This window comes from Rhodotorula toruloides (genome assembly GCF_000320785.1).
Source record: "Rhodotorula toruloides NP11 unplaced genomic scaffold Scaffold21, whole genome shotgun sequence".
NCBI classification, from domain to species: domain Eukaryota; kingdom Fungi; phylum Basidiomycota; class Microbotryomycetes; order Sporidiobolales; family Sporidiobolaceae; genus Rhodotorula; species Rhodotorula toruloides.
In genome coordinates, this window is record NW_015622981.1 from 107,297 (window position 1) to 131,377 (window position 24,081).

The window sequence follows — 24,081 nt, forward strand, 5'->3', positions numbered from 1 at the left end:
GTCGCCTGTGCGTAGAAGCTGGGTCCGCTGATTGTCTGCTGACTGTAACTCACAAGCAGGACGAGGGAACCGAGGAGGAGGAGGGCAAGAAGTCCAGTCTCGAAAGAGCGCTTCGTCTTGGTCCTACGAATGCTCCGTTCTGAACTGCAGATTATGCGTGTAGGTATGCGGATGCGAGAATCGTCTAGGGCGAGGGCGAGGGCGGTGAGCGAGGGAAGGTGGGTCATGCTGCTTGCGGCTCGTCGAGCTTCGGGCCTCGCTTTTGCAGGTCTTCGAGCGCCTTGAGCGTTCTCCGCCTGTAAGGAGTGGGAGACAGGTCAGCGTCACGGGGATAACCAAGGGCAGGCAGGAGAAATGCGCCACGCACAGACTGAGTCCCGCTCCTTCGGTCAAGATCCGCTGGCTCGGCACGACACCGCTCTTCGGCGGCTGCCTGACGTCCTCGGCCGCATCACCGGCCCCCTCCCTCTTGTCCTGCTCAGCGTGCCACCGCTCGCTCTCCTCGAGCAACAGCCGGCTCTGCTCGATGATGCCCTGGAGGGCGCCGCCCGCCTGCTCCGATCCGGGAAAACCGTTGTAGTAGTACGCGGCGATCTCGCGCCAGAAATTCATCGGAGGGTACTCGCAGGCGCGCTTGACGAAGGCGCGCGTGAGGACGAGCGTTCGCTCGTTGTAGAGTTCCGAAGCGGCCGTTCCGTCGGTCGTGCCCATCTGCTTCTCGTAGCCGGGCTGCACGAGGGAAACTGTCAGGTGTACGAGAAGCGGTAGTGAAGAGAAGGCAACGCACCTCGGTGTAGTACGGGTTCTCGACCATGATGAGCGCCTGAATCGACACGAAGACCTGCAGGATCGAGCTGCGTGCCGAACTCCAGTTCTGCGAGCATCTGGCTGTCAGCTCAAGAACAAGATCGACTGCTAGCTGAGCCGAACGTACCTCGGTCTTGTCGCCGCTCCACGTCCCGAGCAAGCTCAAGCAGACCTTGCCCTCGACATACAAGTTGGGACTAACGCGGACGCCCGACGCCCACGAGTGGAAGAAAACCTGAGGCGGCTCGTGAGGGAATTTGGTGGGCGAGAGGTAGACGTCGAAAAGGAAGGGGGCATTGGCGAAGGGCGTATCGGTCGGGCCGATGATGAGGCAGCGGAGGAGGTCGGTACGGTTCTCGTACGCGCGGACAAGGATGTTTGCTGTGAGCGTATGTGACAGTCAGCTCAGGCGGCCCGGAAAAGTCGGGGGCGGAAGTCCACTCACGAGGCAACGAGCTGGCGAGGACCTGGTGCTCCTTGCGTACGCGACTCATGAACGCCTTGCCAGGCGCGTCGACCTTCTCGTTGATGTAGTGGTGGTCGGCCGGCGCCTCCTCGAGCACCTCGAACCGCTTCCAGTCGTCAAAGTCCTCGATCTCACCAGGCATCGACACGGTCGCTGCGGCAGACGCTGCCGGTGTCGCTGTCGCGTCGACACCTGGTGCTCCGTTGTCGGCGGCAGTCGAAGTCGACGCCTTGGGCGGGAGGAGATTCATCTCGACCTCGGCATCGCTCGCGACCTTGTTCGCCTCCTCCTCTTCCTCGTCCGCCCAGCCCTTCATCTCGACGTCCGAACCCTTCTTGCCACCCACCGACGCCTCCTCGTCGTCGTCCGCCTTGTAGTCCTCGTCCTGCGAATCATCCTGCGACGACCAATCGCCCGCGAAGTCGTCGATCGTGCAGCTGACGACGGCCGGCTCGCCTGCCTCCTCCTCTTCCGACCCCATGTCCTCGTCCTCGGTCATCCAGCTTCCGTCCGTCTCGACTCCCTCCTCCTCATCCTCGCCATCTTCATCAAGCATCATCCCCTCCTCATCCACAAGCGCCTGCAACCCCGCCGCCGCTTCTCCCGCCGGGTCCATCCCGTCGACGAGCTGCGTGAGGCGGTCGGTCTCGTACGTCCCTGACGAGCCAGACGGGTGACGAACGAGGACGCGGCCGTCGAGGAGGAGGTCGCGCACTTCGCCGTACCAAGTGAGCGAGTCAGGAGCGGTTTGTGGCTTCGGAGGGATGAACGAGTCGCTGAGGGTTTGGGCGTAGGAGAGGCCGAGTGTCGAGATCTGTGCGAACCGGCGGTAGTTGCAGTCAGCGAGCTTCTTGGAAGCGATTGCCAACGAGCATGCGACTCGAACGCACCTCCATCCGCAAGTCTTCTCCTCCCGGCATCAAGCCTGCCGCAACCTCGCTCTCGCCCAAGCCTGGCACAGTCGGGAACACCGCGCCATTCGTCTCCCCCACCTTCTGGATGAGCACCAAGTCGCCCTTCCTCACGCCGTATGCATCCGGCGGCGGTCCATGCGGGTCAAACTCGAGTCCCGAGACCGTCTCCTCCCCTTCCTCGCCCTCGACAGGCTTGTGTTTCGGGTCGTTCAGGTCGAGCCATCGCAGCCGGATCGTCCGCTTCCTCGCGTCCACCGCCTGGACTACTCCGACCTTGTTCGGCTCAGCGCCCGAGAAGACGCCGATATCGCCAGGGAAGATGTCCGCATCCTCATCGAGCTGGGCGACTTGCTCGAGCTCGGCAGTCGAGTGCGTCGTCCGAGACCCGTCTTGCCAGACGACGGTGGCGGTCGTCCGGGCGTTCGTGATGACGAAGACGCGGTGGCCTTCCGGGTAAGTCGAAGACCAGCGAGAGGAAGGGCAGGGGAAGCGAGAGGGATCCTTGAAGACGACCTTGTCGTGGACGGTGTGGAGATGGTCGCTGCGAGAGCGCGAGGTCAGCAAGGGATCGGCTACGAGAAGGAAAGCTAAACGTACGCAGTCGCATGCACTTGGATGAGCTGGTCGATGTCGGTCCAGTAGCGCTTCGGCCGCTGCCATTCGCTGTCGGCGCCGGTCGAGGCGGCTTGCGGGTTTCGGCAGAGCCAGTTGACAGCGACCATGCACTGCTTGACGTCGAGGATCTGCGGGATTGTTAGGCGTCAGCGTGAGCGACGAGAGCTAGGACAGTCGTACGCACCGTCTTGAGGTCGCTCGCGCCAAGCAGGGAAGCGAGGAACCCTTCTCCCCTGTCGAGCAGCATCTGCTTGACCGACTCCGCCGCCGGCCCGACACTCAACGATCCCGCAATGTCGCACACGCGCCTAACGAGGCCCGCGTTGCCGGCCTCGATATGCGCCATCTCGAACACCTCCTCGACGACGCCGATCCAGTCCCCACTGACGACGTGGTCACCCCTGTTCATCCGCGCTGCCGCGACAAGCTCGTCCGTGTCGAACCAGCCGTCGAGGAACTCGCCCGTCAGGATTCGCTGCAGCTGAACCTCAGTCTTCATGTCTGCGATCTGTCCCAGCGGACCTTTGGGGCGCGTCGTAGCGGGCGTGCCGTGCGGACGCCGGGGACGGACGACGTCGCCGAAGAGGAGGCCGCGGTCGACGACGGTGACGGTGGATTCGAGGATCTCGGTTCGCGAGCCGTCGGGGTGGAGGACTTCAAGATAGCCGGGCTTAAGCTGTGAGAACGGACGACTACCAAATCAGTATCTTCGTTCTCGTAAGAGAAGGACTGCGCCGAACGGGACAGACTGCCGTACTCACCGGGTCGAAAGGGATGTTGAGTCGCTGAGCCTCGCTGGCCGTCTCCGGGTTCTGCTCGTCAGCCCAGCATCGCTGCGATGGGGGCAGGTCAACAAGGTCAGTCCCAGAGTCTTTCAGAGATCTGAATGGCTCTGCGCGCACCGTGACGACGGCAGTCTTCACGGTCCCGTCTGCGTCTGTCCACTGAACGATGTCTTCGTTGTATGTGTCGCTCATCTTGGGCATGAGCTCCTCGCCATTCGGTCCGGCGTAGACCTTCGAGCCTGGCGTCTGTACCGCGGGCGAGTCTGTCATGCGAGTCGAGGGAGGATGATCGGGCGTCGAGGGTGGAGAGGGAGTCGAGTTGGAGCGGAGGCGCGCGACTGTGTGGTAGACGAGGGTGACTGCTGTGAGAGTCCAGACGAGCGTGTCCCAGTTCCAGCCGTGCCCGAGTGCGGGTGGAATGGTGGGCGTGAGGGAGCGATGAGGATGGAGATGGAAAGACGAGGCGAGAGAGACCGGGAGTTGGACTGGCGGGACTGTGCGAGCGTGGCGAGTCTATTCAGCACCGTGCAGCACCCGTCCGAAGCGTTCCTGCGCACCAGCTGTGTTGTCGTCGCTGCCAACCCGCGCCTCCTCATCGCTCTCCTTGACATTCGACCCGCGACTCGCTCACCATGGACCAGCAGCTGCAGTTCCCGTCGACGTCGACCGCTGACAAGGGCAAACAGCCACAGCAGGACGAGCCCGTCCAGTACGAGCTGCCCTGGTCCGTCCTCACTCTCCCTCGTCTCGTTGCGACGCGGTGCACTCGACAGAGCTGACACCACGCTCGTGCGCGGCGTAAACAGGGTCGAGAAGGTGCGCTATCATCGGCACGGCTGCTGACCCAGTCGACAGTCCCGCTGACCCATCCCTCCGCCCTACCTCGACCACCCCTCCTCCCCACCTCTCCTCCCCTTGACACCTCAACACTACCCGTTATTGACGCGCAGCACCGGCCCAAGACGCTCGATGACATCGTCGGAAACACCGAGACGATCGAGCGGCTCAAGGTAATCGCGAGGGATGGCAACTGCCCGCACATCATCATCTCCGTGCGTTCTAGCGCTCTCCTGCCAATCGGTGGTGCTACCTCACTTCGTGGACGACGCTGATTAGACATGAGGCGTTCGACCGCAGGGCGCGCCCGGTATCGGCAAGACGACGAGTATCCTGGCGCTGGCGAGGGCGTTGCTCGGCGACAAGAACTACAAGGAGGGCGTTCTCGAGCTCAACGCGTCCGACGAGCGGTGCGTACTGTCCAACGTCTGTGGCCGGACACTCCCTGACGCTATCAGACTCTCCCAGCGGCATCGACGTCGTCCGCAACCGCATCAAGACGTTCGCGCAGAAGAAGGTGACCTTGCCTCTCGGCCGCCACAAGCTCATCATCCTCGACGAGGCCGACTCGATGACGACGGGTGCACAACAAGCCCTCCGCCGCACGATGGAGCTTTACAGCAATACGACTCGGTTTGCGTTGGCGTGCAACCAGTCGAACAAGATTATCGAGCCCATTCAGAGTCGGTGTGCGATCTTGCGGTATGCGCGATTGAGCGACAAGGAGCTGTTGAAGCGGTTGAAGGAGATCTGCGAGATCGAAAAGGTGAGCCTCAACGTTCTTGCGTCGCTGGGACCGCTCGTTAACACAGTCTCACTCGCCCGGCAGGTCCCGCACAACGAGCAAGGCTTGACGGCACTCATCTTCACCTCAGAAGGCGACATGCGTCAAGCAATCAACAACCTCCAATCGACCTTCTCGGGCTTTGGTTTCGTCGGCGCCGACGAAGTCTTCAAAGTGTGCGACCAGCCTCACCCCGTTCGCGTGCAACAACTCGTCTCGGCGTGCGTCAAGGGCGATGTCGACAAGGCGATGGACGGGCTCGGCGAGCTTTGGAGTCAGGGGTATGCGGCGGTCGATGTTGTCAGCACGTTGTTCAGGGTCGTCAAGGGCATGGAGCAGCTGAGCGAATACGTCAGGCTCGAGTTCATCCGCGTGCGTCTCGTGCTCCCTACTCCTAGCTCTTTCGCAACGCACTGACGAACGCCCGCGCAGGAAATCGGCTTCACGCACATGCGAATCCTCGAAGGCGTCGCGACCGTCGTCCAGCTCGGAGGCCTCATCGCGCGCCTCTGTCGCCTCAGCATGAAGCCTGAGCTGTTCAAGTTGCCTGGCAAGGATGGCGTGCAGTTGTGAGCGGGCGTGAGAGCCGGAGGAGGCGGATTTGTCGCTTGTTGTACTGTGTAGGGCAGAAGGAGGGAGTCAGGGACACGCTTGCATCGCCGTTACCTGCCAGACAGCATCGCCCTGAGAGTGTGGTAGCAAGACCGACGCGGGCAGCAAGGTTCGACAGTCTCGCTCGTATCGCATGACCTGTCCCGACGACTCAAGGAATGTAATTGCGGTAGTCGTCGTGTCTATAACGCCAGGCGCCGCATCTATGAGACCTGCACCTCCGCCGCCGTCCCCCGCGCCTTCGCCTCCCTCCGCTCCGCCATCCGTCCCAACCACCGACTCAACTGCTCATACACGACAAACGTCACGCACGTCCCCGGCAAGATCCGCACGGCGTTGGTTGCGATGCCTTTGTAGAAGCCCGAGAGACCTTCGGAGCGGTAGGTGCGGGTGATTACGTCGGGGATGGAGGTGTAGGGTGGAGTGGAAGAGGCGGCAGAGACGGGTCGATACTGCGCGAGTGCGAGGGCGTCAGTGAGGGGTATCAGACGTTTAGAGACGTGAACGCACTTGTATCCGTGATCGAATGACCTGATATGGGTAGGTGATGCCGATGGCGACGAGCTTTGCCGAACCGCTCATGAGGATGTACTCGGTATTGCTCTGTGCGGCCAGAAAAAGCGAGCAGGAGTCAGCAGAGCTCTCCAGGAACCGCTGGACCGGATCATCGCAATGAAGGCGGGCGACGCACCAAACGCTTGACCTCCTCCTCGCTTGCTCCCGCTCCTAACCGTTTTCTTCGCAGATCCACCCGCCGCTTCTTCAGCTCCTCATATGTCATAAACTGAATGGCGCCGTTCGAGACGCCTATCAGGGCGAGCGTCATTCCCTTTGACATGCCTCGAACGCCTTCTTCTCGTGCCAGTGTCGCGAGGCCGTCTGCAAGGGGTTCAAAGTTCAGCCAGCCGTGCGACAACGAGAAAGAGAAGCAGGACGCACTCAGGACGCCTCGGTACGCCTTCGTCTCGTCCGCTCGCGTCGTGAACATCCGCGTCTTGACGACCCATATAGGGTTGGTGATGACCGCCGTGATGACGCCTATGCGCAGAGTCATTAGAAATCTGTCCCGAGAGCGACGGCAAAAGCGCTCGCACCGGAACTTGCGGAAGCGAGAAGATGCTGTCCCGCGTTCAGCTTCTTCTCCTCTCCTCCGTCCATCCGCGCCTTGATCATCGTATACCTGCAGCTCAAGCGTCAGAAGGACATTGAGAGAAGGCAGCTCTGGGTACGCACCAAAGAAAGTAGAACCCCCAGCTGCTCGCGTTTCCGACAAGATTCGGCGTCAACCCTCGATACAAGCCTCCATAGCCTCCCTGCCGTACGATCTCTCCCAGTCCCCACCATATCTGCCCCAGCGTTCCATGCGCCTTTGGCGCGGTCGAAACCTGCAGCTGAACCTTGAGGAGGTCGAGCGGTTGCATACAGATCGTCGAGACGATGCCGGCTGAGACGCCGCAGAAGGCTGAGTCGAGTGCCGGGGAGCCGAAGACGGCCGGTACATCTCGTGAGGACATATCGCGGAAAGTCTGGTGCGAACGAGGGCGAGAGAGGGAGGAACGGAGGTTGCGAAGGGCTGTCGAAAGTTCAGGAGGCGAGACTGTGTCAGCACGGCGCAAAAGCAGGTTGTACGGGTAGGCAGGTGCCACTCACAAAGTTGACAGACTTCAGCGAGTCCACCCAGCAGCCCCTATGCGTGCGCCGCTGGCACAGTCAACCCGTTCGCCGTCGAGGAGAGGCGGTGATGTCGCACGAATCTGCTCGGCGGGAGGGCGTCGTAGCGGTTCCGAGAGCGTTCTGAGCGTTGACGAGGGCCAAGGTGAGCTTCAGAGCCAGACAAGCAGCAAGTCGAAGCGAGGGGGAGGATCGCAAGTTGTTCGCGCCTCTCTTCGACCAGAGCAACACCCTCGCTTTCGCCTGAGCGCTCGCTAGACTGCTTTAAGCGTCTCAGATTGAGCCTAGCTACACACCACGGTATTCCGCTCGCCGCCCCAAGCGCGCCTCGCCGTTCTCTTGCCGTCGTCCCGCTTTCACCTTGAACCCTTACACACTCTCAAGATGCCCTGGAAACCGCCTGCAGGCCAAGAGTGGTACTACTCGATCCCCTCGCCGTGGGCGCAGCACTCGCTCGTCTCGCAGCTTCTGCACCGACCTCCTGCCGGCGACCGCACCTGGGGGAGGAAGGACATTCCGAGATCCCCGGAAGAGCAGCAGATTCGCGACGCGCACGGGCACAGAGATGGACAGGTGTACTTGAATGAGGCGCGGTCAGACTGGGTGACGTACCAAGTCTGGGAGGCGACGAAGGGCGCTCTGAGTCGAGGTGAGTTCGCTGGAAATCCCTTCTAATACCACTCGAGCCCGCTGACCATCTCTTTGTGCAGATGCGGACCTTGTCTTTGTCCACGGAATCAACGACTATGGCGGCAAGTTTTCGAACCACGCCAAGAAGTTTCTCGACGCCGGCGTGAGTTACCCTTCCGGCCCAGTTTCCGTCTTCCGGAGCTGAAGAGTGACAATGCAGTACCGCGTAATCGTTCCCGACCTGCCCGCGCATGGTCGTTCGACAGGCATTCACGTCCATTGCCCCAACATGGAGGTGCTTGGTACGTACTTTCCTCGCTTCTCCCCAGATCACCGCTCACTTCGCTTTTCACAGCCGATGCTGTCTATGAAGTCATCAAGGATGTCATGCTCGAGGACTCGAAGCTCGTCCAAGAAGCAGGCGGTTCCGTCACGCAGCAGCGCAAGGTCTTCGTCGCCGGCCAAAGTCTCGGCGGGTTCACCGCGACCTTGACCTGTCTGTGAGTCCGCGTCTGCGTCGTCCAGGGTGATGTCACGTGGGATGCTCCTGCCGAGTCCGCCTTGATGTCGTGGAGTACCGATGCTGACCGGTGTGTCGCTCCTCGCAGGAAATACGGCGCTCCTCTCGATACTTCTCTTCCCTCCGCCTCCTCCACCTCCTTCCGACCAACCGTCTCGGGCGGCGTCATCCTCTGCCCCATGCTCCAGATCGCGCCCGACTCTCGACCATCCTATGCGGTCGAGCTTGCTGCGCGTGCGCTCGCAAGCGTCGCAGGACCTCTCCCTTTCGCTAATGCGAACAAGGGGCGCAATTCCGAGGACCCTGAGGTTGAGGAGCAGTTCGAAAGCACGTGAAGCCGCACCTTTCAACCAGCTCCGTGTAGCTGACGACTTTCCATCGCAGTGGACCCGCAGACTTACGGCGGCAAGCTCCGCATCGCGACTGGCCTCGCCATCCTCGAAGGCATCCTCGACATCGACAAGAAGCTCCCGCACCTCCGCGTTCCGTTCCTCCTTTGCCACGGTACCGGTGACCGCGTGACGTCCTACAAGGGCTCGCAGAAGCTGTACGAGGAGGCCGAGTCGAAGGACAAGGAGATCAAGCTGTACGATGGCGTGCGTAGCGGCGTTCACCTGCTGAGTCTGAAGACGAGCTGACTTGAGATCTGCTCTTCCCGCACAGTACGAGCACATCCTGCTGCGGAAGGGTCGCGACGAAGCGGACGACGTGCGACGCCAGACGGTTCTCAACGACATGCTCGACTGGCTGAATCGGCACTAGAAGAGCGCAAGAAGACGAGGCATGTAGATACTCGATAGAAGCTTCGCGTGGCATGTGTTGTTCAACTCTCCGTCGGGATGCGAGCAATGCTTCTTCTCACGTCACAATCTCCTTCTCGTACACGCTCATCTCCCAGCTACCGATCTCGACTCCGCCCTGCTTCCGAACAACGCACTGGATGCCCTCCGTCCCCATTCCTCCCGCAGCCGTTCCCAAGCCTCGCGCCCGCTTGAACAGCTTGTCGCGCTCCTTGAGCCGCTTCTTTTGCTCCTGCAGAACCGTGTCGAGGTTGACGCCCTTGCGGAAGACGGCCTTTTGCGGAGGATGGACCGTGATGTGCAGTTTGAGCGGAAAGGTCGGCCACATCCCGTCGAGGAGAGAAGGTGACTCGAGAGGATCGATGCTGGCGTCCGATACGAGAGGCACGGTCGAGATTGAGGGCCAGTGAGGCGGAGCAAAGTGGTGCTGGTAGAAGGGCAGGCCGTCGCTTGATCGCTGAGGCAGGATTGCGTGAGGTCGGAAGACCCATTGCGTGACAAAGATCAAGGGTGCGAGAGTCCGGCGGAGATGCGCAATTGCGGCGAGAAGGAGTCGAAGGGGAGTTTGTGACGAAGCGGAAGAGTCGACCGGTCGGGGTGCTCCTGGCGCGAAAGATGCGCTCCGCTGCTCATGCGCGTACTGATCGGCCCATGCGAACTCGCTCATGCCGTCGATCAAGACGCTGCCGACTTCCTCCGCGGCATGCGTCTTCGCCCATTCCGGCAGCCCTTGAATCGTTGCGGCGAGCTGAAGGGTCGAAGAAGGGTAGAAGACCTGCAGCCGCGTCAAGCACTCGTCGACGAGTCCGTCGATCTCCTCGTCTCGAGGCGCACCGATGCCTCTCGGCGCACGGTACCGCTGAATCGAGGTATCGAGGTGATGCCGGAGGAGCGAGGCGAGGCGGTCGACGTCGAAGCGTGAAGTACAGTCGATCCAGACGACGGCCTCCTCCTTCCCACCGACCACAACCTCGAGCACCTGCCTATCTACCCGAACGTGAGCCCTGCGCGGCAGAAGAGCGGTCGCGGCGAGGTGCAGGAGCAGCGACGTCTTCCCGCTCGATGCGAGACCCTGGACCTCGACAACATCACCGCGCCTGAGTTGCAAACCTGCCTGGTCGAGTATGGCGCTCAGCCCGTCGACGTAAAGGTGAGGAATGCTCGAGGAGTGCCGGACAGCTGATGAGAGGTTGAGGCCGGTGTCGCACGAGATCCCGTCTGCGAGGAGGGCTGGGTCCATCGCGGTTGCTAGTTAGCTGTCTCGGCTGTTCATAGCAAGCCCGACCAGCTAGTTCTGCGGGCGAGCCGTGAGCAGCAGCGGTCGAAGGGAAGGTTCGCCTCTTCCGCCTCGTCCCCTTCTCGCTGTCCGCGCTAGAAATGGTGAGTACGACTCGAGCCTGTGTTCTTGGCATGTATGCTCAACGCTCCCCCGCTCGCAGCCTCGCCCAACGCGTGCTCGCACTTCCCTTCCCTCTCACTCTCGCTCCGCCAAGCTCAAGGCAGCAGCGGCGCCTGATGGGCTGGACGACTCGTACATGATGGCACCGGAAGAGATGGCGCCGATCGCGGTGCGTGCAGCCCTTTCGAGTAGTTCGCTGAGGAGAAGCTGACCATTCCCCTCTCCTCGCAGGCTGTCAAGGCTGCTGCCGCCGAAGCTGCAGAGACGGAGGCGCTCGCAGATGTTGCAGAGCCAGAACAGACAGATCCTGTGTCCGAAGCGCCTGCCAAACCGAAGCAGACGAAGGCGGAGAAGGCGTACGCGAGGCGGAAGGAACTGCTTGACAGTGAGTCGCGCTCACATATCGCTCTTTCGCGATGTCTGATCACTCATTCGATTGTCCTCGCTGCGCAGAGGTCAACGCCAGTACGACTCCCTACTCGAAGTCTCACGCACGACGACTACGGCGCGCCGCCAAACCGCAGAACAACCTCGTCGCCTCCTTGACCGAAGTCGAGGCTGTCCTGCCCTCCATCGAGCCCGAGGAGCAGGACGGTGCCGAAGACGACATGTACGACGAGGAGGCGCCGGCAAAGTCGAAGACTGGCGGAAAGGGCAAGGAGAAGCTGACCGCGAAGAAGCGGCAGCGGGTGTTGTGCGTCCACATGTGCTCTGCTCAGCTTGCTGGTCATTTTGCTGACAAGTCTGCTCCTTGAAGGACTGCCGAGTCCGCTCGACTGCCTGCCATCATCAAGAACGAGTCGTTCGCCAGTTCGCCCTTCGCCACGATCCGCCAGCACACGCTCAACACGCTGATCACGCAAACAAATCCGCCATTGCCGAAGAAGGGAAAGGCTGGTCGATGAGCAGGGTACCGCCAGATTGCACGAAGTCTGCCTTGTTGTACTGCTACGCAGTTTCTCCTCGTCCGCATCTCTCGTAAGCGCAACGCTTTCTCTCGTTCGCCCCTCCTCGCAGCCGAGTACGATGCGAAATGTGCTATTGCAGCCTGCTCTGTCGCCCGCTACAGCCTCTCCTGCGGCGGCAGCGCTGTACGGAAAGCCGGCTTCGCAGGCAGCCCAGGCGGCCGTGCCGCCACCGTTCCTGCAGCCACCATCGAGCGAGGACCAGTCGGGATTCCAGCCATAGACGGCGCGGGCCGCATGCCCTGCGTTGGCAATCCGTTGCTGACCGCGGTCAGGCGTGTAGGCGGGCTTGCGGGAAAAGGGCGAGTCGTTGTGTGCGAAGGTGTGCGCGGGGAGGTGGGCTCAGTAGGACGGCGTGCGAGAGGGTGGGAGGATTGAGGTGTGTAGGCTGACGAGGGAGGCAGACTGAAAGGGAGGTCGACGGGCTGCGTCTGCCGAGTCGCTTGTGAGACGCGAGCTCTGCCATCAATGGGCGTGGGCGGCGCTTCTGAGTGCGGGTGCGCTTCAGCTTGAGGGAAGGGTGGTTGTTGTTCCACTGCCGCGAGCGCCGACGGTTGAATGAGCGAGGGAGCGCCTAGGCTGTGCGGCGAAGTCGAGTGCGGGCGGATGTCGGCTGTGAGAGTTGGCTGCATGCCGGCTGACTCTGCAGTAGACGCATGCGACAAGTTTGCTGCAGACGGAACCGGAGAAGGACGAGGCAGGTCGAGAGGCTTCGAAAGAGGAGCGCTCTTCGATTCGTCGGTTGACGCCTGCGGGACTAGCGCGGCCCCCCCGGGGCTCATCGCCTCATTCGCGTGCACATCCGCCTGCACGGACAATCCAGCATCGTCCAACGGCTCGCTCTTGACGCGACCGGTAATGAAATAGTCTCGCGCCGCAACAGCGAAGAGATCGCGCACGTCCATCTCAAAGTCATTCAAGTCAGTGGCTGTCGGGCGGCGCGGACGAGAAGAAAGATCGAGCCCTTGAGTCGGGGAGAGGCGAGCTGCGGAGAGTGCTGAAGAAAATGCGGGAAGATCGCTGAGCTGGAGAGGGTCGCCAGGCTGGTCTTGCGAGCGGTCGATCTGGGAGGGTGGCGCTGCGGTAGTAGGAGGCGGCGCCGCGGCAAGCGGAGTCGGAGAGGGTGGCGGAAGAAGGTTAGGGCCGGCGGGAGGGAAGGGAGAGGGGGAGGTCTGGCGCATCATGTCGGACTCGGCCTGCCGATGAGCGACGGAGCTGCTGTGCGTCGCAGACCATACTGCAGACGGCGCTAACCGTGGACCTTCGGCGGATGCGGCAGGCGAGGCTGCGCTGTCGTGGCCGACAGACTCTCGCTTCGGAGGAGGGTGGAGCTCGCAGGTCACGCTCCTTACGTGCCGGGAGGTCACACGCGTCGGCGAGGGTGGGTCTCGGCCATGCAGGACGAACTCGAAGTCGAAGAGGCCCGTATCAGGGTGGTCGACTTGGTAGTCTGCGCCGCCGCGACCGAATTCGCCAGCAGTCGGAGCAACGTCCGAGCGATCCAGTACAAAGCCGTTGTCACTGCGCCAGGCGTGCGAGAAGTGACGGAAGCGCCAGTCGAGCTGCTTGCACGCATCCGCCCGAGGGATGCGAATGACGACGCCGTTCCGTTTCCAGTACCGCGAGGCTTCTTCGTCGAGCCAGTGCGCGAACGCTTCGCGCTCGCGGTGACTCTGGAAAAGCAAGTGGTAGTACTTCCCGGAGGTGCGCGACTCGTCCTTCCACGCGGTAGCGCCGAAGCGCCAGACGAAGGCATCATCGGCAGCAGCGCGATTCGTCAAGTCCTTCGCCGGCTTGTCCATGCTGATCTCGAGCGGATAGAGCGACTCGAGGCGATCGAGCGGAACGCGGTCGGAAGCTCGCACAACCTGCGTGTCAATTGTCAAGACCCTCTCCCCGTTAGAGACGTGATCAGTAGGTCGAACGTACCCGCGGCAGCCTGTCAGTCGCCGGGATCTCCGACTTGCGGCGCTTCTGGCGATCGTCGCCTGCGGGATGAGCGCTCGATTCCCGCCGCTTCTTCCCCTGCACGAGGTCCTGCCACAGCCTGTACTCGCGCCAAAGCGGCTCGCGCTCCCGGGGAACGACGTTGCGCCATCGCCACTCCGGCAATTCCGAAGAGCGCGACGCGATAATCTGCAACCCATCCGGCTGAGGAGGCAAGCTGGCGATCTGCGCGGCGACTTCGTCGGCGAGAGCTTCGGTGCGGAATGCGAGACACGCTCGGAGTGACTCAAGGGGTGTAGCGCGGTCGAAGAAGCCTGCCGCAATGCAGGGCGTTTGGGGCGGGAGGAGACCGATGAGGCCGGCGACCGAGCCGAGCAGGTGAAGAGGAAGGCCGGTGAGGTCGAGATTGACGAGAGACGATGCGACGCGGTCTGGAAGACGCTCGGCAAGAGGTGGACTCGTGGGCGACTCTAGCGTTGACGGGATCGCAAGGGGAGAAACCGCCTTTGCCGCTGTCGGATCCCGCCAGGTCTCGCCTCGAGCCTTTGCCTCCGCGCGACGACGCCAGAAGACTCGCTCGACGTCACGAAATGGGACAGAGAGCGCCGACGGATCTTTGCGGAACTGCAGAAGGATGAGCTGGTGTGAAGGGAGAGATGCGAGGTCGTCGGGGGAGAAGGAGAACTCGAGGGAGGCGAGGTGGAAGAGGTCGGGAGGAAGAGGGGAAGGATGCGTTGGATGAGACGCTGATGTCGTGGATGCTGGGCGTGGCGGAAGAGACGGCTGTCGCGGCTTGGCCGTCTGCGAGTACGGAGGGAGCAGGCGAACCCAATCTTGACCCTGTTTCTCCCCTCGCCCGGTCTCGACAAGTCCCGCTGCGGCCGCAGCCATCGTGTACTCCTTGAAGGTTTGAAAGCGAGACTTCGAAGACAGAACGCCTCGGAATGCGCCACGCATGGTCGATCCGAGACTCGCCGCCATGACTCGCGCGCCCGGCTTCTGCTGCAGTCTGCGAAGAGTCTCGACGAGAGGAAAGAACTCGCTTGGAACAGGTGCCGGTGTTGCTGGAGGATCCAGTCGCGCTGCGAGGCCATTCGACCCGGTCGAGGAGAGCGAAGAGGGAGGTCGCGACTCTCGACCATCGAGAAGCTCGCCGCGCTGTACGGCCTCCAATCGACGCTGCTCCCAGATCCGTCTCGCGTTCGTGAGGACCTGCCCAAAGCCCGGCTCGTCGTTGTCGAGGTGGAACTGTACGAGGGCCAACTCGACTGATGAGAGCTTGTCGAGCGCGGCGAGGGCGAATGTGAGCGGGTGCAGGTGCACGCTGTCGAGATAGCTGTGCGCCATGGCCGGCGCGCGCGTCCGCGAGCGGTGCGGAGTTGGTGGGAGAGGGAGAGGAGCGGGACAAGGATTGTCGCCGACCTCTTCAGCGTCGAAGGGCGTTTACGGACGCTTGCCGAGATTCGATGCGCTCTCTGACACTCGCAGAAAGTCGGGCGCGTCGAAAGGTGAACGACAAAACCCGTTACAAGCCCACACAGGCCGAGAAAAAAGCGACTAGGAGAAGCAGTCCCCCTTCACCGTCCGTGAACCGTTCAAACGTGCTGTTCCGCCTCTTAGATCCGGCGCGCTCTGGACAAAATTGCGAGGCGGCGAGTCGGGCGAGGCGAGGCGAAGGACGAGTCGGAGGCGGGAGAAGGGAGGGGAACAGGACGAGGGCCCTGGCTCCGGCCAGCTCTCGTCAAATGGGGGAGGCGATGCGAGTGGTGAGCGTGAAAGTACAGGGATGCGAGGCGATGGCGGAAAAGCGAGGAGGGGAGGTGGTGACCGAGAGAGGCGGGTCGAGGTCAACGAGGCGAAAGGCGAGCGAGACGGCTTCGTCCAGCTCGCCCCTGCGCCAACCACCGACAACGCTCCCAGCCCTCGATGATGCCGTGCACAAAATTCGCAGTCGGCGACCGAAGAACCCCTCCGCTGCCTTCCTGTCTCGTCGCCTCATCGCCAACTTCCCTTGTCCGTCAAGCGCAGCCACAAAAGTGAAAAATCGGCTGATCGAGTGACGGTGGACGGCGGAGAGCGTAGGCGAGGGGGAGAGACGAGATCGGGTGGCGGAGGAGTCGGAGGTCGCGGGTGACGGCGGCAACGGCGGGCGGATCTCGAGACAGCGACCGTCAAAATGACAGCCGACAGGCCCGAGGAGATGGAGGGGATGGGGGAACGTCGTCAAGCCGGGGTGCGCGAGCGGGGAAGGGGAAGAGTCGGAGTCCTCGATGGACGCAATCTACGCCAACAAAAGGCGGTCGACGGGTTGAAAAGAATCGACCGTGGCGAGGGAGAGGTGAGTGTAAAGGGGCGCAAGCCGGGCGAGGGCGGCGAGATTGCCGGATTAGGGGGAGGGTTGGGAAGCGGGGTGAGCCATGTCGGCGAATCCTCAACAAGTTCCGACCTCCGCCACAATGTCGTAGCCGCGCGCTCCCTCAGCGGTGAACCCGACAAAAGATGGGTTCAAGCGAGGCGAGGACGGGGGACGAAGTCGAGTTCCTGGAGGGAGAGGGAGTCGATGTCGAGGAAAGTGCCGGGGATCGGGTGGGGGAGGGCGAGCGGTATGGAGAGACGAGAGGGAGGAGTGACGGGCGAGAAGAGGAGAGAACAAAGTCGGGACCGGCAAAAGAGCCGACTTGGCGCCGACCAATTCCCTCTGCTCTTCATCTCCTCCTCCTGCTGATGTCGACCTGCCGCCTTCCAAAGCCGAACCTTGATCTCACATGGCGCCGGACTGAGCGAGTTGATCGCCTAGCCGGCCGGGAACCGAGACGCGAGGGGGAGTAGAGTCGAGAACCGAAAGTCGAGACGAGGTGCGAAGTTGCGAGGTGAGCGAGCTCAGTACCACTCGCCGCCGGCGCGCATGCGCGACTCCTGCTGGTTGCGGGTCTGCGAGCGGAGCATGCGCTGGTCGCTCTGCGGGACGCCCTGGCCCTGCTGGTCGACCTCGCCCGGCTGGAGGACGCGCCTCTTGGGCTGCGCGGCGCCAGCGGCAGACTGGCCCTGAGGCTGCTGCGGCGGCGGCTGCGGCTGCGCGCCGCCGGCTGCCTGCTGCTTCTGGAACTCGAGCTGCTGCTTCTGGACGTCGTCGACGCGCTGCTGGACCGACCAGTCGAAGACATAGTCGTACTGGAACCCTTCGCGGACAAAGAGGTCGCGGAAGAGCTTGCGGAGGTACGAGTAGTCGGGCTTGTCGTCGAAGCGGAGCGAGCGGCAGTAGTTGAGGTAGATGGCGAACTCGTTCGGGAACCCGCGGCAGAGGTACTCGGTCGGCGTCGTCATCTTCTTCTCCATGATGCGGTCGTACTTCTGCTTCTTGGTCGCCGCCTTGAGGCCCTGCCACGGGAGCGAGCCACGGAGGAAGTACATGAGGACGTAGCCGAGCGACTCCATGTCGTCGCGGCGCGACTGCTCGACGCCGAGGTGCGTGTTGATCGACGTGTAGCGCGCCGTGCCCGTCAAGTTCTTGTTCTCGCGGTACGGGATGTGCAGGTGCGTCTTCGGGTCGCGGTACTTCTTGGCGAGGCCAAAGTCGATCACGTTGACCTGGTTCCCGCGCTTGCCGATGCCCATGAGGAAATTGTCGGGCTTGATGTCGCGGTGGATGAAGTTGCGGGAGTGGATGTATTCGATGCGAGAGATCTGCGCAACGCGAAAGCGAGGTGAGTAAGCGGGTCGCGAAGCGGAGAGGCCGATTGACGACTCACGAGCTGGTCGGCGAGGAGGAGGGTGGTCTTGAGCGAGAACTTGCGGTTGCAGAAGTTGAAGAGGTCTTCGAGCGAAGGGCCGAGGAGGTCGAGGACCATGGCGTTGTAATCGCACTCGACGCCGAACCACCTCACGAAGGGCACGCCGACGCCTCCCGCGAGCGTCTTGTACACTTTCGCCTCGTACTCGAGCTGCGGGTGTTTCGCCTTGACCGACTCGAGCTTGATCGCAACCTCCTCGCCCGAGATGATGTTGACGCCCAGGTAGATGTCGCCTGCGGATCGCGCGAAGGCGAGTTAGCGAGCAGTCCTCCAGCGTCAAGGCGCGGTGCAAGCGAGGCGTACCGAACTGTCATCGAGACGCGCGCCGAAGCGAGCGAGAGATGTCAGTTTCTGTGCAAGAACCGCGACGAGCCGGAGATACGCACCGATCCACTCCCAATCTTCTTGCCGATGCGGTACTTGCCACCGACACTGCACGCGCAAGGTGTCAGTCCGGACTGCACTGCAGGATTGAGCCGACGCCTGTGCGAGGCGCGGGCTGCGCAGGCATCGCAAGTCGGAACCGCGAGAACGGCGACTCACCGGAGATCCATGGTGGGCTGTGGCAGTCGACTGAGTGAGGGTTACGAAAGGTGGAGAGCAAGGGGGAAAGGGTAATCTGCCTGCGCGAGAGCCGATGCGAGCGAGACGAGTGCGAGCGTCAGCAGCTGGCCGAAGTGCCTCACGATGCCCTCGCCACGGCTCGTCCCGTGCCCGCTGGACCGACAAAAAGACAAGTCCAGCAGTCTGATCCCTGCCATGCCATGCCTGCCAGTCCACCCAGTCGAGCGAGCGAGCGCGCCGAGGAGCGTGCTGGCCTGGGTCACCTCCTGACGAGGCCCCGAGCGCACTCGCACGCCTCGCACCAGCCCGCGCAGCCTCGCAAACCTCCGTACCGTGCTCTTGAGTGTCCGATCTGCGCGTGTGCACCTGTCCGAGCTGGCTCGAGTGCGCTGGGCGAGGCGAGTCACGGGTCGACCGGGGGCGTGGTGTGATGGCGGCGGCGGCAACGCACAGTCTCGGACGCGCGTGGAAGGGAGAGTGGACTCACGCTAGATGTTGTAAGGAGCGGAGACGGGTGTGCAGCAGGTGGCCGGGTGCGAGAAAGCTGAGGAGAGCCGTGTGAGGCGAACAAGAGAGGCGGACGAAGGCGAACGGCGAAGAGGCCTCGACTCGAACAGCTTCCTTGAGGCTGGCGCATGCACACTTGGCTTCGTTACACTCTCCTGATGCTCTCGGTGTCGACCCAAGGCAAAACGAGGCAGCGACGGCAAAGCACCTCCCACAAAGGCCACCCTGGTCGACGTCGCAATCGTCCGTATGCAGGTGAACGAACAGCATCTGTCGGGATGTTCGTATTAGACGGAGGAGCAAGCAACTCGTTGAGTGCCTCGACGGAGAGGGGAGCGAAAAGAGAGCGAAGGAAGAAAGTAAGTTGTTCCTGCAAGTCAAGCATAGCGAGTGCACGGCGTACAGCGGGCTTGATCCCTTCGCCTTCCAATCCAAGAAGCTGGTTCAGTCATTACTGTCGTTGCGCACGAGAAAAGGGAGTCGGAAAGCTCGCAGCATCGGAAGTGCAGGGGGAACGCGCGAGTTGCAGTCGTCCGTATATCGCGCCGCACGTCCAGCGACAACGTTTCTAAGCCTTCTGCAGAATGACAAGCAGTCAGCATACGCTGAAGAAGGGCAGAGAAACCAAACGCACCTCTCCCCGTCCACCAACTTCCTTACAACCCCGCCCACTGCCTCAACGTCCGCACCTGCTCCTCCGACAACCCCGCACCTTCCACTATCGCCTCGAACTCTTCCTCTACTTTCTCCACGTCTGTTGCGCCGACTTGGACCGATTTGCGTAGGGAGAGAGCGCGGAGGACGAAGGGACCGATGTCGACGGGTTCTGCGGCGGCGGGAGAGGGGTCTTCGGTCGTTTCGGAGTTTGCGCTGGGCGCTGTATGGTTTTCGAGTCCAGATGAAGAGTGAGAGCTGTCGGGAAGCGCAGGACCGCGCACAGTGGAGGAGGAAGAGGGAGTTGCCGCGGTCGACGACGAAGCCTGTCCGTCCGCTCCCGTCTGTCCAGCCAAGCGATGCCGCCGGAACGCCTCCTCCAATTCACCCTTCCCTTCTGCGCGCCAGATCTGTCTTGCAGTTTCGAGCGTGTCCTCCAGCTCTCGAATCCGGGAGAGGGCGTCGTCGAGGGTCGTGGGCCGGGCGCGGTCGCTTCGGGAGTTCATGGCGACTGTTGACCAGGCGCGGAGAGTCCGAGAGTGTGGCAGTCGTCTTGTCAAGCAAGAACAACGCGCGAGCATGCGAAGCGGCGCTCTACAAGCCTGCTCTTCTCCCGACACCGATGAACACGGCTTCTCTCCTCACCCGCTAGATGTGGTTCTGGCCTTCTCGGACTGTCCAATGCTTCTACTGCAACACTTCACTCGAGCTCGTACCGCCACACCCGGCTTCGTCGAGTCGGAAGGGCAAGGGTCGCGCGGTTGAAGGACGAGGGGGTGCGGTTGCGGTTGGATCGCGGGACGACTTCTGGTGTAACGTGTGCGGGCAGATGACTCGCAGAGATGAGGTTTGTCCCTTGCTTCCCCGCCATCGCTCGGTGCAGGATTGACACCCTTCGCTTCCTCGCGCAGAACGGCGAAATCGTCTCGGACGATGCAGCATTCTACGATTCGTCCTTGAATGACGAGGCCTTTGCGAAACGAGGTGCGTACGGAGGCCATCCTCGTCAACGAAAGTTGCTGACCTCGTGATCCGCAGGCTCTCCCAGCCGCACCCGACTCCCCTCTTCCTTCCCAACAGCCCAAACAACCCCCTTCTGCCGGCAATGCCTGAACAACCAATCCCTCCAACTACACCTCCTCGCCTCCTACCCCTCCTCGGACGACGAACAAGACCCCTCTGACCCTTTCCCACCTCTTGACGAGTACCGCCGGTCGCTCGATGCGCGTTATCCGCTTGTTTGCGCCAGCTGTGCGCCGAGCGTGGAGGGCGTAATTAGGGAGCGGGATTATAGAGTCAAGACGCAGGCTTTGGGCGCGAGGTTGAGGGAGAGTCAGTTGAGGAGGGAGAGGGAGGAGAGGCTCAGTAGGCAGGTCCGGCGGAGAGACGGCTTCAAGTGGACGGCAGAGGAGTGGGCTTGGCGAGCGCGAGGAGCGGCGTGGGCTTTGACGCATGGGACGACCGTCGTGGGATGCTGGTGCGGTGCGTTTGGCCGTCCTTTCGATCACGTGCGCCAGAGTCGCTCACTCTCGTGTCCTCCAGGCCTTTGGCGAGACGTTGCTATCGCGCCTTCGCAACCGCTGCATCTTGACGTCGCCGCCCAATCCAGCACTCTGCTCCTCGTCGCGGTCGTCTCGCTTCTCTGGTCCTGCTGGGACCCGACCTGGTCGACTCTTCGGAGAGAGCGTGCGCGGGGACGGAATCCGATTGTCACTGGAAGAGCGCCGTACATCGTGCGTGCCGAATCCTACAAACACCCCGAGGTGCGCAGCTGACCGCGCTTCCCGCACAGGCTGTTCAACTGGCCGCCTACGTCTTCCGGATAGGCATCCTTTCCGCACTGCGGTTTCTCGACAATCGCCGGCCAGCACTCCTGCTACTGCTCGCTTTGATATCGATCATCGTGCGTCCTCACTTCGGCTCTGAGCAGCAAGAGACTGACTTTCGCTCCCCCCAGGCCCTCATCTCCGCATTCTACTGTCCTTCCCTTCGCCACCCTCCTCCCATCCGCCTCTCTCGCTCTTCCGGCACCGCAACATCTACCTCTTCCCTATCTACCCGACCTGCCGATCCTCTCGAACCTCTAGCCCACCTCTCGCTCTCCCGCAAAGGAAGCCTTCTCGCTCCGAGTCCGCCCACTACGCCTACCGGTACACGTAGCCCCGTCGATGGCGAATTAGTCTCGATTGGCAGCGCGGCCAGCCTGCGGAACCGGAAGAGCAGTGGGCAAACGAACGGGATTCGTCCGCGTGTACCGTCGTTTAGCCTGCGACCATGGCGAACAGGCTCGATGGCTGTGGCGCAAGCTATGGAGGTCGATGCTGCCGGTTCGGCGGCAACAGGCGACGACGCGGACGGCCCCAACGAGAACAGCATGGACTGGACCGCTACGCCTCCTCCTGCCTCGATTCCCTTTCCCTCCACTTCGTCACGTCCAGCTTCACCTTTCAGCACGCCGATACCAACCGCGAACGGCGGCAATCACGTCAACTTTGCTCGACAGCGGTTCGTCCCGCCCGACTTGCGCAAGCCGACTGGTCTCGAGGGGATGTTTGAGAGGGTTGCGGTGAAGGAGGAAGATGAGCAGAGCGCGCAAGCGGGGAAGGACGTCGAGATGAAAGATGCAGGCGGCGGGAGTAGATGGCTGAGTGGATGGCTCGGGCGCTAATGCGAAACAGAGCGTGTTGCAACGATTCGAGGGTGACAACAAGCAGTCTTGGCTAACTCTATATGCGAGAGGGTCGAGTGTGTTACGAAGACTGTCCCTCAACGTCCTTCGCCCGTTCTTTCCGCTCCTTCCGCTCCTCGATTCGCCGCCACATCCTGCGGGGCTTGGATCAACGCTGCTCGAGTCCTAGAGGCAATAACAACGTACAGTTCGAAGAGGCAGGTCGTGACGACAGACAAGACGGTCCATCTGGTGCGCGGACAAAAAGTCAGTCAGGAAGGTCGAGGGGAAGGACGGCGCGAACAGAACGCTACACACGCTGTGAGCACACCAAAGTTGAGGCCTAACCGATCCCGTGTGCCGTACATGATGTAGCGGGCGCCGGTGATCGAATGGTAGAAAGGCTGTCGAGGCGAAGGAGGATCGAGAGGTCAGCGGGCTGCTCCTCTCTACAGGACGTCCTGTCGCCTCGTATACGCCCAGCCAAGATGCTAGAGATTGCGAAATCGTCAACGCACCATACCGTAGCCGTAGTGGTAGAATTTCTCCGCAAAGGTAGGCGGGAAGAACGACGACGAGATGTTGAGGATGATCCTAGGCAGAGACGGGGTCAGGACGTGCTGTACCGTCTCGGCCAGACGACAAGACGTACCAACTGATGAGGAAGAACGGGAAGAACTTGAGGGTGAGGAGGGTGATCCTGCGACGGCACGTTCGTTAGCGAGGCAAGAATACGGCGGCGAGAACAGCCGCTGCGCACATGGACTCCATAGCGAAGCCGAGCGCAAAGAGCGTCATCAGGTTGAGCATCCAGAAGATCATGAAGCCGCCTTGAGGGCCGAACTTGGCGTATCCGTTGCCGTCGACAGGAATCATGAATGCCTTGTTGATGAGGGAATACCTATGCCGAGTCCATAGTCAGCAAAACTGAGTGCTCAGAGAGAGGGAGAAAGGAAGCTGGGTAGCGAAGAAAACGTACGAAAGCGAGAGAAGAACGTAGGCCGGAAGTGTCGGCAGGAAGCGTAGCGCGCACGTCGACAGCCATGTCATGCGAACTCCCTGCTTCTTGATAGCCCCGAGGAACGGCATGCGGGAGAAGAACTGGAGGAGAAGGATGTCAGCTTCGCGAAGAAGGTGAATTGAAGGAGAGACGGACGAGGAAGATCGAGATGTGGAAGGCGAAGATTGTGTAGTAGATCAAGCCTGCCTCTTGGCTGCGCAGCTCGACCGGGTTAGCAGGCCTCCCCGGGTAAGATGACGGAGGAAAGGGACGTACGGCGCAGCGCCCGACCACTGATTGGGATGAATGGGTCGAAGGTCGGTGTTTTGATAGGAGAACGGCGTCAAAAGTGCGGCTTGCTGAGTCTGTGAGAGACCGCCCAGCGTTGCAGGAGTCACAGTCGAGAGGCATCGCGCAACTGCCTGTCGAGAAGCTTGTTGCGTCGGCGTCCGCATCTGCTCCCCGAGGTACGGCAGGATATAGTCGTCCGTGACTTGGTACCATCTTGCTCCGGAGACGACCAGCGAGATAGCCCCCTCTGGCGCCCACCGCCCGTCCAGCAGACCTCCGGTTCCCGCAACCGCCTCGCGAAAGTTGCTCGTCGCGTTCGCGTTGATAACGACCGCCGCCCACGCCTTCTCACCCACAATCTCTTTCGCAACGTCGTCGAACGTCTTGCCAGTTGGGTCGCGGATGATCACGCCCATGTGGACGGGAGCGTCGAGTGTCGAGCGGAGGTATTGAACGACAGCCGGCCCACGAAGGGGATTCTGACTGGCGGTTGAGTCGAAGTCATAGACGTAGACTTTGGCGTTCGGGAAGTAGTGTTCGAGTAGGTCTGGGTGGCGAGAAGAGGACAGGTGAGCGGGAGACGCTTCCTCGGATAAAGAGAGCCCGCTCACATGTCGAGCCCCAGAAGATGGAGAGACACGCCCATACTGCAGCAGAGCACAGGACAAAGTACATTCCCAGGATCTGCAGAACGACGCGGCGTGGATCAGGCCGGAGCAGGGAGCGGAGCAGGCGGAAGCGGACGCACCTTGAACGTCTGCCGCCGTTGCCCCTTCATGCGTGGGTCCCATAGCGACGTCTCGAAGTCCCGAATCTTCTCCTCGCTCATGCCGGCGGTCGCAATCGAAAGTACG

At 61.9% G+C, this 24,081-nt stretch overlaps 11 protein-coding genes across 11 annotated transcripts; 4 read left to right on the plus strand and 7 right to left on the minus strand.

Moving 5' to 3' along the window:
* Positions 1-223: 223 nt before the first annotated feature.
* Positions 224-3,857, minus strand: RHTO_03508 (ubiquitin-conjugating enzyme E2 O; the record flags this gene model as incomplete). The annotated part of the gene is made up of 10 exons (XM_016417178.1): positions 224-296; positions 368-729; positions 788-874; positions 935-1,188; positions 1,253-2,087; positions 2,164-2,728; positions 2,785-2,930; positions 2,987-3,478; positions 3,564-3,635; positions 3,705-3,857. 10 exons carry the CDS (start codon positions 3,855-3,857, stop codon positions 224-226), a joined length of 3,039 nt encoding a protein of 1,012 aa, XP_016271391.1.
* Positions 3,858-4,219: 362 nt separating this feature from the next.
* RHTO_03509 (replication factor C subunit 4) lies at positions 4,220-5,781 on the plus strand (the record flags this gene model as incomplete). The annotated part of the gene is made up of 7 exons (XM_016417179.1): positions 4,220-4,311; positions 4,394-4,403; positions 4,538-4,639; positions 4,725-4,834; positions 4,893-5,190; positions 5,254-5,580; positions 5,641-5,781. 7 exons carry the CDS (start codon positions 4,220-4,222, stop codon positions 5,779-5,781), a joined length of 1,080 nt encoding a protein of 359 aa, XP_016271392.1.
* Positions 5,782-6,023: 242 nt separating this feature from the next.
* On the minus strand, positions 6,024-7,334 carry RHTO_03510 (mitochondrial FAD carrier protein; the record flags this gene model as incomplete). The annotated part of the gene is made up of 6 exons (XM_016417180.1): positions 6,024-6,272; positions 6,331-6,423; positions 6,512-6,699; positions 6,760-6,858; positions 6,915-7,000; positions 7,054-7,334. 6 exons carry the CDS (start codon positions 7,332-7,334, stop codon positions 6,024-6,026), a joined length of 996 nt encoding a protein of 331 aa, XP_016271393.1.
* A 541-nt stretch (positions 7,335-7,875) lies between these two features.
* Positions 7,876-9,403, plus strand: RHTO_03511 (alpha/beta hydrolase fold protein; the record flags this gene model as incomplete). Its single annotated transcript, XM_016417181.1, has 7 exons — positions 7,876-8,140; positions 8,202-8,284; positions 8,342-8,423; positions 8,477-8,621; positions 8,730-8,968; positions 9,026-9,237; positions 9,305-9,403. The coding sequence occupies 7 exons, from the start codon at positions 7,876-7,878 to the stop codon at positions 9,401-9,403; spliced, it is 1,125 nt and encodes a 374-aa protein (XP_016271394.1).
* Positions 9,404-9,499: 96 nt separating this feature from the next.
* RHTO_03512 (rad51 family DNA repair protein) lies at positions 9,500-10,681 on the minus strand (the record flags this gene model as incomplete). Its single annotated transcript, XM_016417182.1, has 1 exon — positions 9,500-10,681. One exon carries the CDS (start codon positions 10,679-10,681, stop codon positions 9,500-9,502), a length of 1,182 nt encoding a protein of 393 aa, XP_016271395.1.
* A 137-nt stretch (positions 10,682-10,818) lies between these two features.
* Positions 10,819-11,745, plus strand: RHTO_03513 (uncharacterized protein; the record flags this gene model as incomplete). The annotated part of the gene is made up of 5 exons (XM_016417183.1): positions 10,819-10,821; positions 10,881-11,009; positions 11,072-11,225; positions 11,294-11,534; positions 11,598-11,745. 5 exons carry the CDS (start codon positions 10,819-10,821, stop codon positions 11,743-11,745), a joined length of 675 nt encoding a protein of 224 aa, XP_016271396.1.
* A 158-nt stretch (positions 11,746-11,903) lies between these two features.
* Positions 11,904-15,099, minus strand: RHTO_03514 (uncharacterized protein; the record flags this gene model as incomplete). The annotated part of the gene is made up of 2 exons (XM_016417184.1): positions 11,904-13,673; positions 13,735-15,099. The coding sequence occupies 2 exons, from the start codon at positions 15,097-15,099 to the stop codon at positions 11,904-11,906; spliced, it is 3,135 nt and encodes a 1,044-aa protein (XP_016271397.1).
* A 1,533-nt stretch (positions 15,100-16,632) lies between these two features.
* On the minus strand, positions 16,633-18,097 carry RHTO_03515 (casein kinase 1; the record flags this gene model as incomplete). The annotated part of the gene is made up of 4 exons (XM_016417185.1): positions 16,633-17,436; positions 17,502-17,776; positions 17,926-17,975; positions 18,087-18,097. The coding sequence occupies 4 exons, from the start codon at positions 18,095-18,097 to the stop codon at positions 16,633-16,635; spliced, it is 1,140 nt and encodes a 379-aa protein (XP_016271398.1).
* Positions 18,098-19,270: 1,173 nt separating this feature from the next.
* On the minus strand, positions 19,271-19,849 carry RHTO_03516 (uncharacterized protein; the record flags this gene model as incomplete). The annotated part of the gene is made up of 1 exon (XM_016417186.1): positions 19,271-19,849. One exon carries the CDS (start codon positions 19,847-19,849, stop codon positions 19,271-19,273), a length of 579 nt encoding a protein of 192 aa, XP_016271399.1.
* A 71-nt stretch (positions 19,850-19,920) lies between these two features.
* Positions 19,921-21,936, plus strand: RHTO_03517 (protein of unknown function DUF2349; the record flags this gene model as incomplete). The annotated part of the gene is made up of 6 exons (XM_016417187.1): positions 19,921-20,115; positions 20,180-20,252; positions 20,307-20,750; positions 20,811-21,001; positions 21,061-21,171; positions 21,226-21,936. 6 exons carry the CDS (start codon positions 19,921-19,923, stop codon positions 21,934-21,936), a joined length of 1,725 nt encoding a protein of 574 aa, XP_016271400.1.
* An 82-nt stretch (positions 21,937-22,018) lies between these two features.
* On the minus strand, positions 22,019-24,056 carry RHTO_03518 (mnng and nitrosoguanidine resistance protein; the record flags this gene model as incomplete). Its single annotated transcript, XM_016417188.1, has 11 exons — positions 22,019-22,091; positions 22,144-22,185; positions 22,255-22,340; positions 22,455-22,530; positions 22,589-22,636; positions 22,697-22,837; positions 22,916-23,037; positions 23,093-23,150; positions 23,213-23,774; positions 23,839-23,911; positions 23,976-24,056. 11 exons carry the CDS (start codon positions 24,054-24,056, stop codon positions 22,019-22,021), a joined length of 1,362 nt encoding a protein of 453 aa, XP_016271401.1.
* Between the last annotated feature and the right edge of the window lie 25 nt (positions 24,057-24,081).